Source organism: Lagopus leucura, unplaced genomic scaffold (genome assembly GCF_019238085.1).
Source record: "Lagopus leucura isolate 7727_CA_CO unplaced genomic scaffold, USGS_WTPT01 Super-Scaffold_100012, whole genome shotgun sequence".
Classification (NCBI taxonomy): Eukaryota; Metazoa; Chordata; class Aves; order Galliformes; family Phasianidae; genus Lagopus; species Lagopus leucura.
In genome coordinates, this window is record NW_024962267.1 from 20163399 (window position 1) to 20178072 (window position 14674).

Consider the following 14674-nt stretch of genomic DNA (forward strand, 5'->3'; position numbering starts at 1 on the left):
TTAAATTAAGAGAGGATAAATTTAGGTTAGATATCAGGCAGGAATCGTTTCTTTGAGGGCAGTAATGCACTGGTACAGGCTGCTGTGGTGCCCCATCCCTGGAGGCATTCAAGGGCAGCCTGAGCAGAGGGGTTGGAACTGGATGGACTTTAAGGTCCCTTCCAACCTCAGCCCTTCTGAGATTCTCTACGGAGGACCTTGGGGCTGTGCTGGTAAGGCACAGCACGACGTAGGGCCATAGGCACAGAGCTGCCACGGCACGGCGGACTCCATCCCCCAGCAGGCCCGGCAGGCCCGGCCCCTCAGCGCACTTTGCGTCGCGCCAAAACAAAAATGGCGGCAGCGGCGACAGAGAGGCGGCGGCTTTGGGCTGTCTGCTTGCTCTGAGCGGTGCGGATCCGGCCTTTTCCCGGCCGGAACCGAGACAAGGCCGAGCGGAGAGTGGAGCGCTGCCGCAGTTGCCTGGCGGGGTGGAGCCGGGTGTTGGGCGGGGGTGCAGCCCGCGAGGGGAAGAGGCGGCTGAGGAGAGGTGGGAGGCTGGCGGCGGAGGTGAGGTGAGTGGTGGGGGGGCGTCTCGTTTCTTTCGAAGGGAGCTTACAGGCAGGAGGGGGAGTGGCTTCACGTGGCCCGGTAGGGACAGGACAAGGGGGAGTGGATTTAAACTGAAAGAGTTTAATTAATCTGGATTGCATATTGGGAGGAAATTATTGACTCTTTGAGTGATGAGGCGCTGCCAGGTGAAGCTCTGGGTGCCATGAGGCGTTGAAGGATGGGGGATGGGCAACCATTTTTGTTGGCAAGCAGCCCCGTGCCCCACCTGGCTGGAACTAGATGGGCCGTAAGGTCCCTTCCAGTCGAAGCTGTGCTGTGATTTTACGTTTCTAATCCGTATTTTATGACTTTTAAGGGAAGGAAAGTGCTGGCAGCATGTTGTGGTTTAAGCCAGCAGGTGGCTCAGCACCGCGCAGCCTTGCTCTCGCTTCCGTCCTTCCCAGTGGGATGGGGGGGAAGGGGGGGGGGGGGGGGGGGCGGCGACACAACCAAAGTAGAGCACATAGGCTGAGATAATTATTTACCAAGATAGAGAAAAGGAGAAGGATAATAATTACGACTATATATATGTGTATATATATACATATGAATTTATATTACAAGTAGTGCACAAGCAATTGCTCACCACCCCCTGGGAAATGCCCAGCTAGCCCCTGAGCAGTGGAAGAGAGAGAGAGATGAGCTCTCTCCTCCTTCAGAACACCTTTTGCTTGATGCCGTGTGATATGGAATATTGCTCTGGTCAGTTTAAGTCAGCTGTCCTAATTCTGTTCCCTCTCGGCTCCTTGGGCCCTTTGCTGCAGATGGCCTTGGCTCTCTACAGTGCTGCTTAACAGCTGCTATAAACATCAGCGTATTACCAGTATTGTTTATCTCCCAGAACCAAAACAAAGCATAGTGCTAGGCACTTTGAAGAAAACAATTCCTTCCCAGCTGAAGCTAAGACACAGTAATGCTTTGAGGGTCTGGAAGCAAGGAGTGAAGGAAAGTTTGGTATTGTCCCACTTACCTGCTTCTCTGGAGTGGTGAGGGGTGCTCAAGTCAGCAGTGCTTCCCAAGTGTGCGTGCTTTTATGGTGAGCAAGCCTATTAGGATCAAAGTATGTGTTCACATGAGAACAGTATGAATCATAATCCTTGTCTGGTTAAATGGTAAACATTGACACACCCACTGTAAAATAGATGAAGGCTGAGAGCTTTTGAAGGGTGCTCAACTTATCAATCATGTTTGAAGCAGGGGAGGTGAGATAAAGGTTTTAGAGCTGCATTCAGAGTAGAAAAAGGCATTGAAAAAAGATTTATCCTGTGTGTGTGTTCATTATTCCAACTGCATGATTTCATTTTTGAAGGAGTTTTAAGATGCTTATGCATTGTATAAAGTGATAAAGAAGTGTCATGAATAAGAGTAAACTTCTGCTTCATAGTCATCTTCTCAGAGCATAGCCTTTTGCATAAAAAATAGGCAAAAGGACTAAAATTATTTAATGTAATGATGAGGTTGTGGATGCCCCATCCTGGAGGCATTCAAGGCCAGGCTGGATGTGGCTCTGGGCAGCCTGGTCTGCTGGTTGGCAACCCTGCACATAGCAGGGGGGTTGAAACTAGTTGGTCATTGTGGTCCTTTTCAACACAGACATTCTATGATTCTATGTGATTTTATAAAAAGAGATTTGTCAGATACTTGAAGAACTAGCAGCTGGTTGAGTGGGGAGCTCAGGACTATTGGCATTTAAAAAGATATTCAGTAAGGTTTGCCACTGAAGGCTCTCTAGGAAAGTAAGCTGGCACAGGAGAAGAAGAAAGTTTTTGCTTGATTGAATAGTTGAGTAAAAGATAGGAAATTGAAGATGAACCCTCACAGAAGGGAGTAAGATGTAGTTTCTCTTTTTTCTAGGGCTCTTTTGGGGTTCAGCATCAGTAATCTGTTGGCCAAAAAAAAAAAAAGAAAGTGAATTTTGAAGTGGGTATTTTTTCTTGTGATATCTGCTGATACATAGCAATAAAAATGAGCACCGTTAGTGAAGTTTGCAAGTCTTCAAGCTACTGAGAAGCAGAAGGATGCAGTAGCTGATAATGCTGATTGTAGGTAAATTCGTGTGTAAACTATGTGCATAGTGTCTGAGTTTGAAGTGAATGTACAGCAGAGTACTGGCATGATTGGCGTGATATAAAAAAACCACAAGAACAACAAAACTAAGCATTTCTAAGATGATTGCGCAGCGCTTGAACAAGAGCCAAACAATGCTTATTTAGCTATAGCAACCCATGGTTTGCACACCTCTGGAACTTTATAAGGGTAATAGAAGATGGAGGACTCACTCAGTTGTAAGAATGGATCATAGAATCCTAGAATGGCCTGCGTTGAAAAGAACCACAATGCTCATCCGGTTCCAACCCCCTGTGATGTGCAGGGTCACCCACCAGCAGACCAGGCTGCTCAGAGCCACATCCAGCCTGGCCTTGAATGCCTGCAGGGAGGGGGCATCCACACTTTTGGATTAACGTGATAAAGAACCATAAAATTGCAAGTAGGATTAAGGTAGATTAGGAATGATTATTCAGTGCTTCAGTATAATTCGTGGGTTATTCGTTTCTAAAACAAACATTTGCAGCACAGTAAGAGAAACTAGGGAGTGGCAAGTACAAAACAAAAGGGATTGAAGTGAGGGATCTTGTTATGCAGGGAAAGGTCATAGGGCTACCAAAAAGACTGAAAAAAACCCTCAAAAATGTAAGTGTTTTTTTTGACAGAGTTTCTGGGTTGCACAATATGTGGAAGCAAAGAAAATATTTTGCTAAAGCATTGCTGTATTTTTGCCCATGTATTGCACTGTTTCCATCTGAGCTAGCTGGAAACAGATTCTATGTGTATGTGGGTGTATTGAGAAACACAGTGCAGGTATATTCACTAATTTTGGGGACCTTGCATGCATTTCCTGCAAGAAGTACCTAAAAAACTAGTAAATAATAGATGTTTAGAATGATCTGTTGATTTTGGCATACACATTTGTGCTGATGCAAGAGTGAAATCTGACAAAGTTGATTCTAGTTAAAAGCATGCTGAGATGAAAGCTTCTAATTTGCCCTTTTTTGTTACACTAATGTGTGTTTCTGTATGCATTTGATGTTCATTTTTAGAATAACAAAATAAGATTTTTTTTTAAAGGCATAAACAAATTCTACAGTTGAAGAGAAGGCCAGAGGATCTTTGAGGGCTTGAGAAGGGTGGATTCAACTGCATTTTTCATAGTAAACAGATTATTCTGTGTTTTCAAAGGACTGTTTTGTTTTCACGATGTTTGGGGACTTATTTGAAGAGGATTTTTCCTTTATTTCAAACAATCATTATGGAAAAGGGAAGAAATCAAAGCCCAAAGATTCTGAGCCTCCAGCTCCCAGGGATTTCACCAATCTTAGTGGTATCAAAAACCAAGGTGGGACCTGCTACCTCAATTCCCTTCTGCAGACTCTGCTTTTCACGCCAGAATTCAGAGGTACTGTGTTCAGAACCTTCTTAAAGTAATCTCCATTGATATTTTGTAGCGACTTGCATTTCTGATTGTTTATTAAAGAAATGCTGCGAGCATAAACAGTTTATTTCAGTTGAATTGAAGTGAGTTATTACAGAATAGCCAGCTTTTGGTCTCTAAAATTAGTATTGTCACACGAAATAGAAATGTTGTACACATTGTATCTTAAACACCTACTGCTTGTGAAAACAAGTGAGGCTATTGCTCTACATAGCATGCCATTTATTTTGGAGTGCAACCATTACAGTTCATGGAAGAAAAAAGTATTTCGCTATCTAAACATCCCATGCTTCCATGTGCTTGAACCATGTCTAATGATGAATGATGTTGAGATGTTGCATGACTTTTTGACAAAATGTGACAATTGTAACATCCTCAAAGAAAAAGCATTACCTTTTTTCCTTAATGAGTCATTTTTCTTTACAATTACAGAGGCACTGTTCTCTCTAGGACCTGAAGAGCTTGGGACTCTGGATGATATCAGCAAACCAGATGCAAAAGTATTTAAGATCATCTTCTATTTTGTCACTGTTCAGTGTTGTTCTGTATGGTTTGAAACAATATCTTCATGAGGGTGAATGAAAGCTGAGCTTTGATACTGAAAGGCTGGTTGATTGAAATCCTTTTTGCACACAGATGAAAGTTTTCAGTATCATTGGATCACAGAATGGCCTGGGTTGAAAAGGAGCACAATGCTCATCCAGCTCCCACCCCCTGCTGTGTGCAGGGCCACCAACCAGCAGCCCAGGCTGCCCAGAGCAGGGCAACCTGTTCCAGTGCCTCACCACCCTCTGGCTGAAGAACTTCCTCCTCATATCCAACCTAAACCTCCCTGTCTCAGTTTAAAACCATTCCCCCTTGTCCTATCACTATGTCCATCCTCATGAACAGCTGTTTCCCTTCCTGTTCATACTCTCCCTGAAGTACTATCAGCTTTTCCTTCAAAAGTAAGGTGTTGAACCTGTTTCCACCGGGTTTGGTAGTAAAGGTTCTTCAGTGGAAGCAGAAATGATCCCAAAGTTTGTTCAGAGCCTTTTTGTTTTTCTCTGCTGTAACTAAAACTACAGTGCTCTGACTGATTTGCCACCAGTCAAAAAAATAAAAATAGAAACAAAATGTGTGCAGACCGGGTGACCGCATTGAGATTCTGCAGGTTTAACAGCCCACCTATACTAAAAACATTATGGGACTGCAATTTCGTATTTATTTTAGAAGTGCTTACTAAAATTGACTACTTCAGCAGGTCTGCTAAACTGCTTCAGTTTCATTCTTTAGCCTTTGGGTTGACATATCACAGTTAATTGCTTGGAAATATTAATTGCTTTGTAAATCAAAGATAAAAATAGGCAGCTGATAGCTGATTATTGACATTGATCCTTCTCCTTTCACCTCATCATCTGTCCTTTTCCTGAACAAGGAGTAGCAGTTGTAACTGCGTTCTTAGATTTCAGGGTTATGAAAAGTAGGGAAGTTGTCCTTTTGTGCTCTGGTGGTGGTTTTATTTAAATCCATGCAGTCTTGCTTTATCACAAAGCTCATGTTCCATGACTGTACTGAATATGGAGGGGGGTTGTGTATGTTTGGGATCTGATGTTCTGATGAGAGTCGAGTTATGAAAGCGATCGTTAATGGTGGTCTGTTAGAGGTTCTGTTCTGTTTATTTTGACTAAATTCCATAAGTTTATTTCAATTGTTGATTTAAAGATATATTTTGCTTCTTTTATACCCAGGTTCGGATAATTCCATTACAGCTTCAACGGTTATTTGCCCAGCTCCTGCTCTTAGATCAGCAGGCTGCATCTACAACAGACCTTACTGAGAGCTTTGGTTGGAACAGCAATGAGGTACAAGTCAGCACCTGTGGCACCACTGATACTGAAGTCTGGCATTTAAAAAACTAGCTTAAAATATTTCAAGCTGTGGAGATAGCGATTAATTGGGCCAGCTTTTCTTCTGTGCTGTTGTGTCTTTATCTTCACATGCACCATGTGTTACTTGTTTCCAGTCAGCAGCAAGAGAAAATTGTTCCTTTAAATACATTTTGAGTGGCTGTACCATTGTTTTTGCAGGAATGCTTTTTCAACAGTAATTTGGCTACTTGTCTGTAGTTACTTAAGTTTCTGTTCTCTGTGTAATGCATCGTGGAGCTTAGTGGAGATCTACACAGGTGAAACTATGTCTCGTGTTATATTTTATGCACTTTTAACTACTTCAGAAAGCATGACTGAATTAAGAATAACTACTACTAATACATTTTTCTCAAAGTGGCAAATATATGGGTAACCATTGAGACAGGTTTCTGGCATGCATAGTTTAAGTTGTTTTTAAGCAATAGATAAAGCAAATGGCACAAAGTTTATTTCTTTAAGTTTGTTTTTTGTTGTGCAGGAAATGAGGCAGCATGATGTGCAGGAACTGAATCGGATTCTGTTCAGTGCTTTGGAGACTTCCCTTGTGGGAACTTCAGGTCACGACCTTATTAATCGATTGTACCACGGGACTGTTGTCAACCAGATTGTTTGTAAGGAATGCAAGAACATCAGTGAGCGACAGGTAATGCTGGAGGATTTTCCGTGTTAGGTTTCTGTTCCCCTTGCTCTGTCCAAAAAAAAATCCAGATGACATCTTTCTGCAGCATCACTGGTGGTTATAGTGGGTCTAGATATTGGTTAGGGCACTGCAGGCTTGCAGGTGTGTGGAAATTGTGCATGACTGACAGTTGCTAAATCTTAGCTGGAATTTTCTAAGCCATGTGTATTGTGATGTGACTCATGAGCTTAAAAAAAAATAAAAAAATAAAAAAATCAGCAAGCATTATTACATCTGAGTTGGTAAGTTCTGCCCTGCCTGTATATGTAGTTATCAGACAGCTTAACAGTGGGGTAACAACAGTAAAACATCTTTATGTTGCTTTACTGCTCTTGTAAACTACTTACTATCTCTTTTTTTGTTGCTGTTGTTGTACTTCTGCATAGGAAGATTTTTTAGACCTAACAGTGGCAGTAAAAGGTGTAGCTGGTTTGGAGGAGGCCCTGTGGAACATGTATGTGGAAGAGGAATACTTTGAAAATGAAAACTTGTATCGATGTGGAGCCTGTGATAAACTGGTTGAGGCATCAAAGGTAATGCGTCGAGTCATTGTCAGTGTTTGATTTGCTAATGTTTTGAGACTTCACTTACATTGCTGTGCCTACCCTCTGGCCCCAAAATAAAAAAACGTTACAAGAGCATGCCAAAATTGGACTTGCATTTTAAATCTCAGCAGCTTGTGTGATCCATTTCCTGACTTGAATGTTGTTGCAGTCTTTAAGTAATGATGAGTGGGACAGCATGTAGTTATGAGAATACTGCTGCATTCACATGCTTCTACTGCACCTGGCTGTGGGCATTTCAGAGCATAGGCTGAAAGACATGCTAGAACCCAAAGAAAAGAAGGAGATAAACTATCTGGAAATTCTTACCTGAAGAGCACCCGTGGCAGAGAAACATAATAAGCAACTCCCTGCTATGGGCAGGGAAATGGGGTCTCTTGATTTAGGTACTGCATTGTTTCTCTGATGTTGAACAGCTTGCAGTGATGTGTTAACAGACTGAAAAAGTCTGCTGCAGTGTGCTAGAGCCTTTAAGTGGGTAACATGGAAGTAACTACTCAGGTTTTCCAGTGTCTATGGCAATGGCTGTGTATGTTTTCACAGCCTACACCTGTGTCTTTCCCATCTGTCAGCTTACTTCTGCTATAAGCACCACCATGTCATGTCTTCTCTCAGCAACCTAAGCCACATGCTAAGCTGGTGGCTTCCAGCTCTGGGCTCCACTGGGGGTCCTGTCTTTCCTCTTACTCTTGCTAAAAGGCTGTAAAGGCAAAGCAGACATAAACAGCTGATAATGCACTTTGCCTTTGACTTGTTGTCCCTTCTCCACAACAACGAAGCTCTTCGTCCTGCTCTGGTGACTGTCCGGCATCAGGATGAGCAAACCTTGCATCATATTTAATGTGGAAAGGAAAAGGTGCAGACGCAAGTTCAGGTCACAGTTAATCAGTACCTTAAAGGACTTCAGGAAGTTTTGTCAGTGCCTCACGTCGCTTGGTTATAAATGTTTGAGTTCAGTTTCCCTGAGTTCAAAGGGGAGTGCGAGATAACAGTTGGCTACCTTTGAAATTTGATCGTTCACTCAAGACAAGGGGAACTTGGAACTTGGAACGTGAAGTTGCTTAACTATGGATTGGCAGCACGACTGGGGCCACAGTGTAGCACATGCAGTGTGCATGATCGTGGTTGCGTGCGGAGACTGAGGTAACTGCTGAGTCATGCTGACAGAGCCATGCACTGTGACCCATACCTAGCAACACCTCTCCTCCATTTCTTCAGTATTCTCTGGGTCTTTGCATGTTATTTCCTACCCTCTTTTGAAGAACCCTGCTTTTGCACCAGTGTTTCTGCTGTGCTTACACACCTTGTTGTTTGATCTCAGTGAATTAGGTGTTAGGTGAATGGTTGGATTTGGTGATCTTAAGGATCCAATCTAAACGATGCTGTGATTCTGCCTTTCTAAAATGAGCTGTTTGGCTTTCCTGCCTAAAGTTTCCCACCACTGTAAATAAAATAAGGTGAAGAGAGATTTGAACGCTTGCTTGATTGTTCTGTGGGTGCCTGTAGTCTTCCAGGATACATCAGACACAACCTCATCACAGGCCATTGATCTTAGTCAAGGCTGTTTTCTTCAATCAATCTGGCAAATGTTAAGCAATGTGCCACTGTGAGATCTTCTGGTGATGTATTTTAGACCATTTCTATTGAATTCAGAAGCAGTCCAGTAGTCACAGCAGATGAAAATTGCTGTCTTGATTTTTCAGCGGTGTGCTCCTTCATTTTCATAGCAGGATTAAGTATGGGACTGGTGATCGTTGAGGGTGTGGACTGCAATGTAAGGGAAGGATCTTGATTGCTTTACTTATGTAGTAAAAATACATAAATACCAGTCTTGTCTGCCTCCTTGTGACGAAAATAGAGTCATAGAATTGACCATAGCAAGGTTATTCTGTGTAACAATGTGCTTATAACTTTTTTTTTGTCATGTTACAGTCAGCTAAACTACATAAGTTGCCTCCCTTTCTCACCATCTCTCTCCTGAGATTTAACTTTGACTTTGAGAAGTGTGAACGATACAAGGAAACTAGTTGCTATACCTTCCCTATGCAGATTAATCTGAGGCCTTTTTGTGAGCAGGTTTGTACTGTTATATTTGTTGAAGTTTCTATACGCTCAGCAGAGAACTGATATTTTTAGGTCAAGGTATCTTTAATTCTGCATTTCACAGAATTGTAGGGGACTAATTGTACTAATTTATTCAAAGTCAGATGATAAGGAAACTTTGTGGGCTTCTCCTGTGTCCTTAGTTCAATGCTTTAGCAAAAATGTTTCCAAAAGATCACTTTCTAACAGAGTGAGAGAAATACCTTGTTGCTGTACAAGGTGGGAGAGTTTAATAACCACCTAAAACTTAATCTGACATTTGCTTGAAAGAAAATTAAATCTACGTTTGTATTGACTTTGTCTGGTGACTTACATACGTGTGTGTGTGTGTTGTCATATATAAAACCAGCTACAAATGTTTTTCAGTTACTCCGTTTTCCTAATTTCTCTTTGAATTACTGTACATCTATTCTGGTGCATAACTCAGTTTTCCAACCTGATGTTCCATTGCCTGATGCCAGCTTTTGTTCCTTGAAGTATGTGAAGAACATGCTTAAGGGATGCACTCTCCTTGAAGAGGGTTTTGGGTTTGTTTTTTTTTTTTTCTAGCTGAAATGTTGCAATGCCAGCTCAGGGTTTGTATTTGGGGATGCCTTTTTTCAGTTGGTTTGTTAAGTGTTTGTTTAAAAGGCTGGAGAAAAACAAAATAAGTTGGTTACAAACATCAGGTTGAGTTCTATTATTTGCATCAAGATTTCATTATTTTAATATTGAAATATTTCAATGTTACTCAGAATCACTTTTGTCCACACTTGTGTTCTGCAACACTGAAAAGCCCCTTCAGTCTTGGCACATGCAAAGGCATACAGAGATATCTGAAGCTATGCTGGTGGTGTAGAAGCATCCTTGTGTGAAAAACTTGCTGATATATATTATTATTGTTATTATTTTTCTTTTTGAAGACTGAAATGGATGATTCAGAGTACATGTATGAGCTCTTCTCTGTTATTATACATAAAGGTGGCTGCTATGGAGGACACTATCATGTTTATATCAGAGATGTGGATGAATTAGGAAACTGGCAATTACAAGTAAGTGCTAAATATTGTGGGTTTTTTTTTTCCTTGCTTGTCTCTTATATTTCAGAAAAGTGTTAAGAGCTAGAGAATGAAATGGGCATCCAAGCTAATTCATATTTTAGTGAGGCATTTGATTGAGAAGGTTAGTGTTTGCCCTCACGCTGTCTCTGCAGGTTGGAAGCTGTTAGGATTTTGTAGCAAATTGTAGCTTTTTGATCTGCTTTCTCTCACAGTAGCTGGCTGTTGGACTCTTGCTGCCTGTTGTGAGGCTGGTGGGCAGAATCAGACAGCGGGTGCGAATGCACTGCAGTGAGCTGCCTGCAAGCTGCTTCAGCTGTTGTGGCAGTGTGACTGAATCTTTGCCATGTGTTTGATACGTGAGGAACTGGGTATTTTCATGTGGCATCCAGATATCTGTGTAAAGAGACTGCAGAACAGTCCTTTCTAAAACATTATGCACAGCTTGCTCTGAAATATGCATCTGGAGGATTGGTTTACAGTGCTAAACTGCGTATGCAAATCTCAGTACAGGCTGGAAAACTGCCAGCAGCGTTTGAAGTCAGTGCTTGTGAATGTACTATTTTTCTTACACAGGAAGATGAGGATAGGCTGACTGAAGATAAGCCTTCAAGAGAGAATGAAAATGCCAAAGAAACAGAAAATCCATTGGCAGTGTTGAAAGGGATTTTATCAGAGGTATGGTATGTAAAGAGTTCATTGCTTCAATTTTGATGTTAGGGAACCCAGGAGGAGGGGCTGAAATGTGCAAGAGGCAGGCTTAACAGTACAGAACTCTTCCAAGCTTATTGTGAAGCATGTAAAGCTCATAATATAGCCCAATTTTAGGATGAATCGTTGCAACTCATACAAAAAAGGACTTTTTTTTTTTTTAGTATTTTGTAAATTGCTTCTTAAGGTGTTGCAGAATGTGATGCTACTCTGACTTGTTAACAAGTATCCATGACTTAATCACTCGAGAATTGCTTTCTTTGTGTTGTTTCCTTGACATCTGTAACCTTCATCATCTTAGTTTTTAATTTCTCTGTAGGAAGAATGTAAGCAAATTCCTGTGGATCAATTAGGGCAGAAGTTCTTGGAGAAAATAAAGGTGTCCTGGAACAAGAAATACCGAAAACAGTACGGAGCATTACGAAAGGTAACATGTCTGTCTGTTACTTTCTTTTTTACTATGAAGGTAACCTTATGTTTCTATTGAAGAATCAGTAGGATGGCAATTGAAAATACTGGCACTTGGACTAGAAAGTGAATGCGTGTGTAAGAGATTTGTTTGTGAGCCAAATTAATGGTCTGGGAAACACAAACAGGATGCTCAACAGCTTATCAGCCTGAAAGCTTTTTTCCATCTATACTGTTTATTTTTGGCCTAAAAAAGAGTCAGCTTTGGGTACTAAATATTGTCTCACTTGTGTCTGTGGGTAAACCTGCAAGAGCAGTACTGCCACTTGGCCATAGAAACAGTGATGAGAATTAAAGAAGAAATACAGTGCTGCTTTGAAGTCAGACCAGAAATGGGTTTTGGAAAAAGAGGCACTTTTTGGTTGGTTAGGGTACATCCATTACGTTAAACAAAGACTTCATTTGAAGTGTTAGTCTAATTAGTTACTACTTCATTTTCTTGCACTTTAAGGAAAATGCTTATGCATTTATGTTACAGATATGTGGAAAAATCATGCTGCTGTTTTTTAAGAAGACTTACAATAGAGATTGCAAGTAAATTTAAATTATTTGTGAGATCTAATGTGGATCTTCCACAGAGAGCCCTTTTTCTGGCCTCTGTAGGAATGTATAGAAACAAGTTCTGAGCTCCCAGTATTAACAATCTCCAAGTTTGAGTGCTGTTGTGAGCATTACCACAGGTGACCTAGAACTTTTGTCTGGCTGTATTTCTCTCTTTATGTTTCTTCCCTTTTTTTCCTGAGGGAGTTGTGTACGTATGGTTCTCTAATTTTTTTCTTATGTATTTGAAAACAGAAAATACCTATTGAGAAATCAGCTGGAGTGAGTGGGTTGCATGTATGAATTTGAGGACAAATTGGGTCACTGTGCTTATGCAATCAGCTGATGCAATGTTACATTTAACATTGAGTTACTAAAATGTTGTTACTGCACCTTGTCCTTGCTTTTATTATTAGTATTTGCAGAATCATCCCCAGATATTTCAGTTCAGTCCTGATGAAAATAAAGTTGGTTTAAAGGAAAAATACAAGCTCCCATTTAAGTTGGATTTTCAAGGACAAGATTTCCGAAGCCATCCTCAGGAGAATGGTATCCTATGGAACTCAGAAAAAGCACCTCTAAGGCTAGGAGAGAGTTCTGCTGGTTGCCATTGGTTTGATCTGAATGATTCAAAAGTCCAGCCCATCAAAGAGGAGGATATTGAGAAACAATTTCAGGGTAAAGAGAGTGCCTACATGCTGTTCTACCGCAAGTCTCAGTTGAAAAGGCCTCCTGAAGGTACACAGAATTCCTCTTTACGTTCTGAGGGGCTTCCTTCATTGATATTGAGATTTTCAGAAGGGTGAAGGCAGTTGGGCATTTCTGTCCTTTGCCTGAGTATCGGGGATGCAGATGTCTTCTAGAGCTAATTGAAGAAAAGAGTTAACTCAAGGTACAAGAAAGTAATCTCCAAGGAGATTGTGAACAGTTAATTGGCTGTAGCTGACACTGAACTTTTTCTAATATGCTTCATAAATAGTAGCAGAGGTGCAAGGTCTTGCACCTGGGTTGTGGCAGCCCCGCTCCAGAACAAGCTGGAGGATGTAAAGGTGGAACACAGTCCTGGCAAAAAGGACCTGGGGGTCCTGGTGGATGGCAGCTGGGCATGAGCCAGCAGTGTGCTCTAGATGTTCATTGCAGGGGAGTTGGACTCTGTGACCTTGAAGGATCCTGTCCAACTCAAAGGATTTTGTGACTCTATGATTCTAACTTGTCCTACTGAAAGAAATAAAAATTCAATCACTTATCAGTTTCCCTTAGGGAAAGACAGATGTAAGCATAGAAGACGTAAAAGCTCTTGTTCTGATTATTGTAAATTAATTTTGTCTATTATGAGAGGCTCAGTGTTATTGCATCAGGCTTTCAATGATTACTGTTGTAACATCTCATCTCGCTTTCCTTGTTACCAAAACACATTTTTGAGCCGAAGCCAAACTAGATTATATTATTTGTTGCAGCTCGAGGAAATCCAAGGTACCAAATTCCCGAACACCTTCTGAATGAAATGAATGCTGCTAACATGGAGCTGCAAAAAAAGAGGTATATTAATGTAACTGTACAAACCTTTTCAACAGCATTCTTCATCTACATATCTCAGAAGTGATTTAAAATGAAAGAAACTCATAGAACAGATATAGAGTCAGCCTCTAAAATGATTCAGAATCATAGATGTTAAGGACTACGAACTTTGTCTTTTACTTGTCCCCCTTCTTCTTGCTAATGGAACTGGATGCAGTTACAAAGGAGGAAGGCATAGATGTCTGACAGTTCCCACAAAATTCCTCTTGTTTTGTGTTTTGAGAATGTTTATCTGTAACAGCTTGGAAAAAGAAAGCTTACCATCTCCACGTCCCTAAAGATAAACTTTGTCATCTTGTTCAGGAAGGTCAAAGCAAGGTGTAGGAATGAGCCCTTCAACAATGTGTTCTGTGCAAGTGGAGGATTGTACACAAAATAAATCATCAAAATCTTCGAGCAGCTTTTTGCATATTCCTTGATGATGGGGGTGGGTGGGGAATGTGACGTTGAATTGAGGGTATCAATTGCACGACAGCTGCCCAGAAGCATCTCTGAAATAGTTCAGCCATTTGGCAGTGGTCAATTCATCACTTTTTTTTTCTGCTGTTATTCTTCCAAGAGCGGAGTATGACTCAGCAAACAATAGCATTGATTTACATCTCCATTTGGGCACATGTTATAAATTTCACAATGGGGCCTTGCATCCTTCACGTAGTTGGAAAGAGAGCGTTCTAGATCTGACTGTTGACAGAAGAAAAACTCTAGGAGACCTTCGACGATCAATTTTCCAGGTATTTGCTCTATTATACAAACACTTATTTTTACTTGGGCTCCAACAGCATTCGTGTATTTGTGGCACTACTTTTATTTCAATCAGAAATTTTCCTCAGTATGTGTGGTAGGCTGAGAACTATTTGAATTTTCACAAGAGGAAACATTGGTTTGAGGTCAGCCCTTCAAGTATTTTAAAAGTCATTGACTGATTGGTGAAGCTTTAGTTAAGTAGACTTCAAATAATTCACTTATAAGGCTTATAATTGGGCAAGAATGGTTGGACTAGATCT

The 14674-nt window shown here is 41.1% G+C and overlaps 1 protein-coding gene across 2 annotated transcripts in view; it reads left to right on the forward strand.

Annotated features, from left to right (window-relative positions):
• The first annotated feature begins 328 nt into the window (after positions 1-328).
• USP40 (ubiquitin specific peptidase 40) overlaps positions 329-14674 on the forward strand; it is a 33189-nt gene continuing 18843 nt past the window's right edge. Inside the window, exons 1-13 of one of the 2 annotated variants that reach the window (XM_042875059.1) lie at positions 329-554; positions 3829-4045; positions 4514-4581; positions 5812-5925; positions 6470-6634; positions 7057-7203; positions 9166-9309; positions 10239-10367; positions 10950-11051; positions 11404-11511; positions 12509-12830; positions 13550-13631; positions 14230-14401. In XM_042875059.1, the coding sequence (XP_042730993.1) occupies positions 3847-4045; positions 4514-4581; positions 5812-5925; positions 6470-6634; positions 7057-7203; positions 9166-9309; positions 10239-10367; positions 10950-11051; positions 11404-11511; positions 12509-12830; positions 13550-13631; positions 14230-14401 (1752 nt within the window). In that variant the 5' untranslated portion in view covers positions 329-554; positions 3829-3846. The remainder of the gene's footprint in view (positions 555-3828; positions 4046-4513; positions 4582-5811; positions 5926-6469; positions 6635-7056; positions 7204-9165; positions 9310-10238; positions 10368-10949; positions 11052-11403; positions 11512-12508; positions 12831-13549; positions 13632-14229; positions 14402-14674) is intronic. The other variant, XM_042875058.1, reaches the window with a different exon arrangement.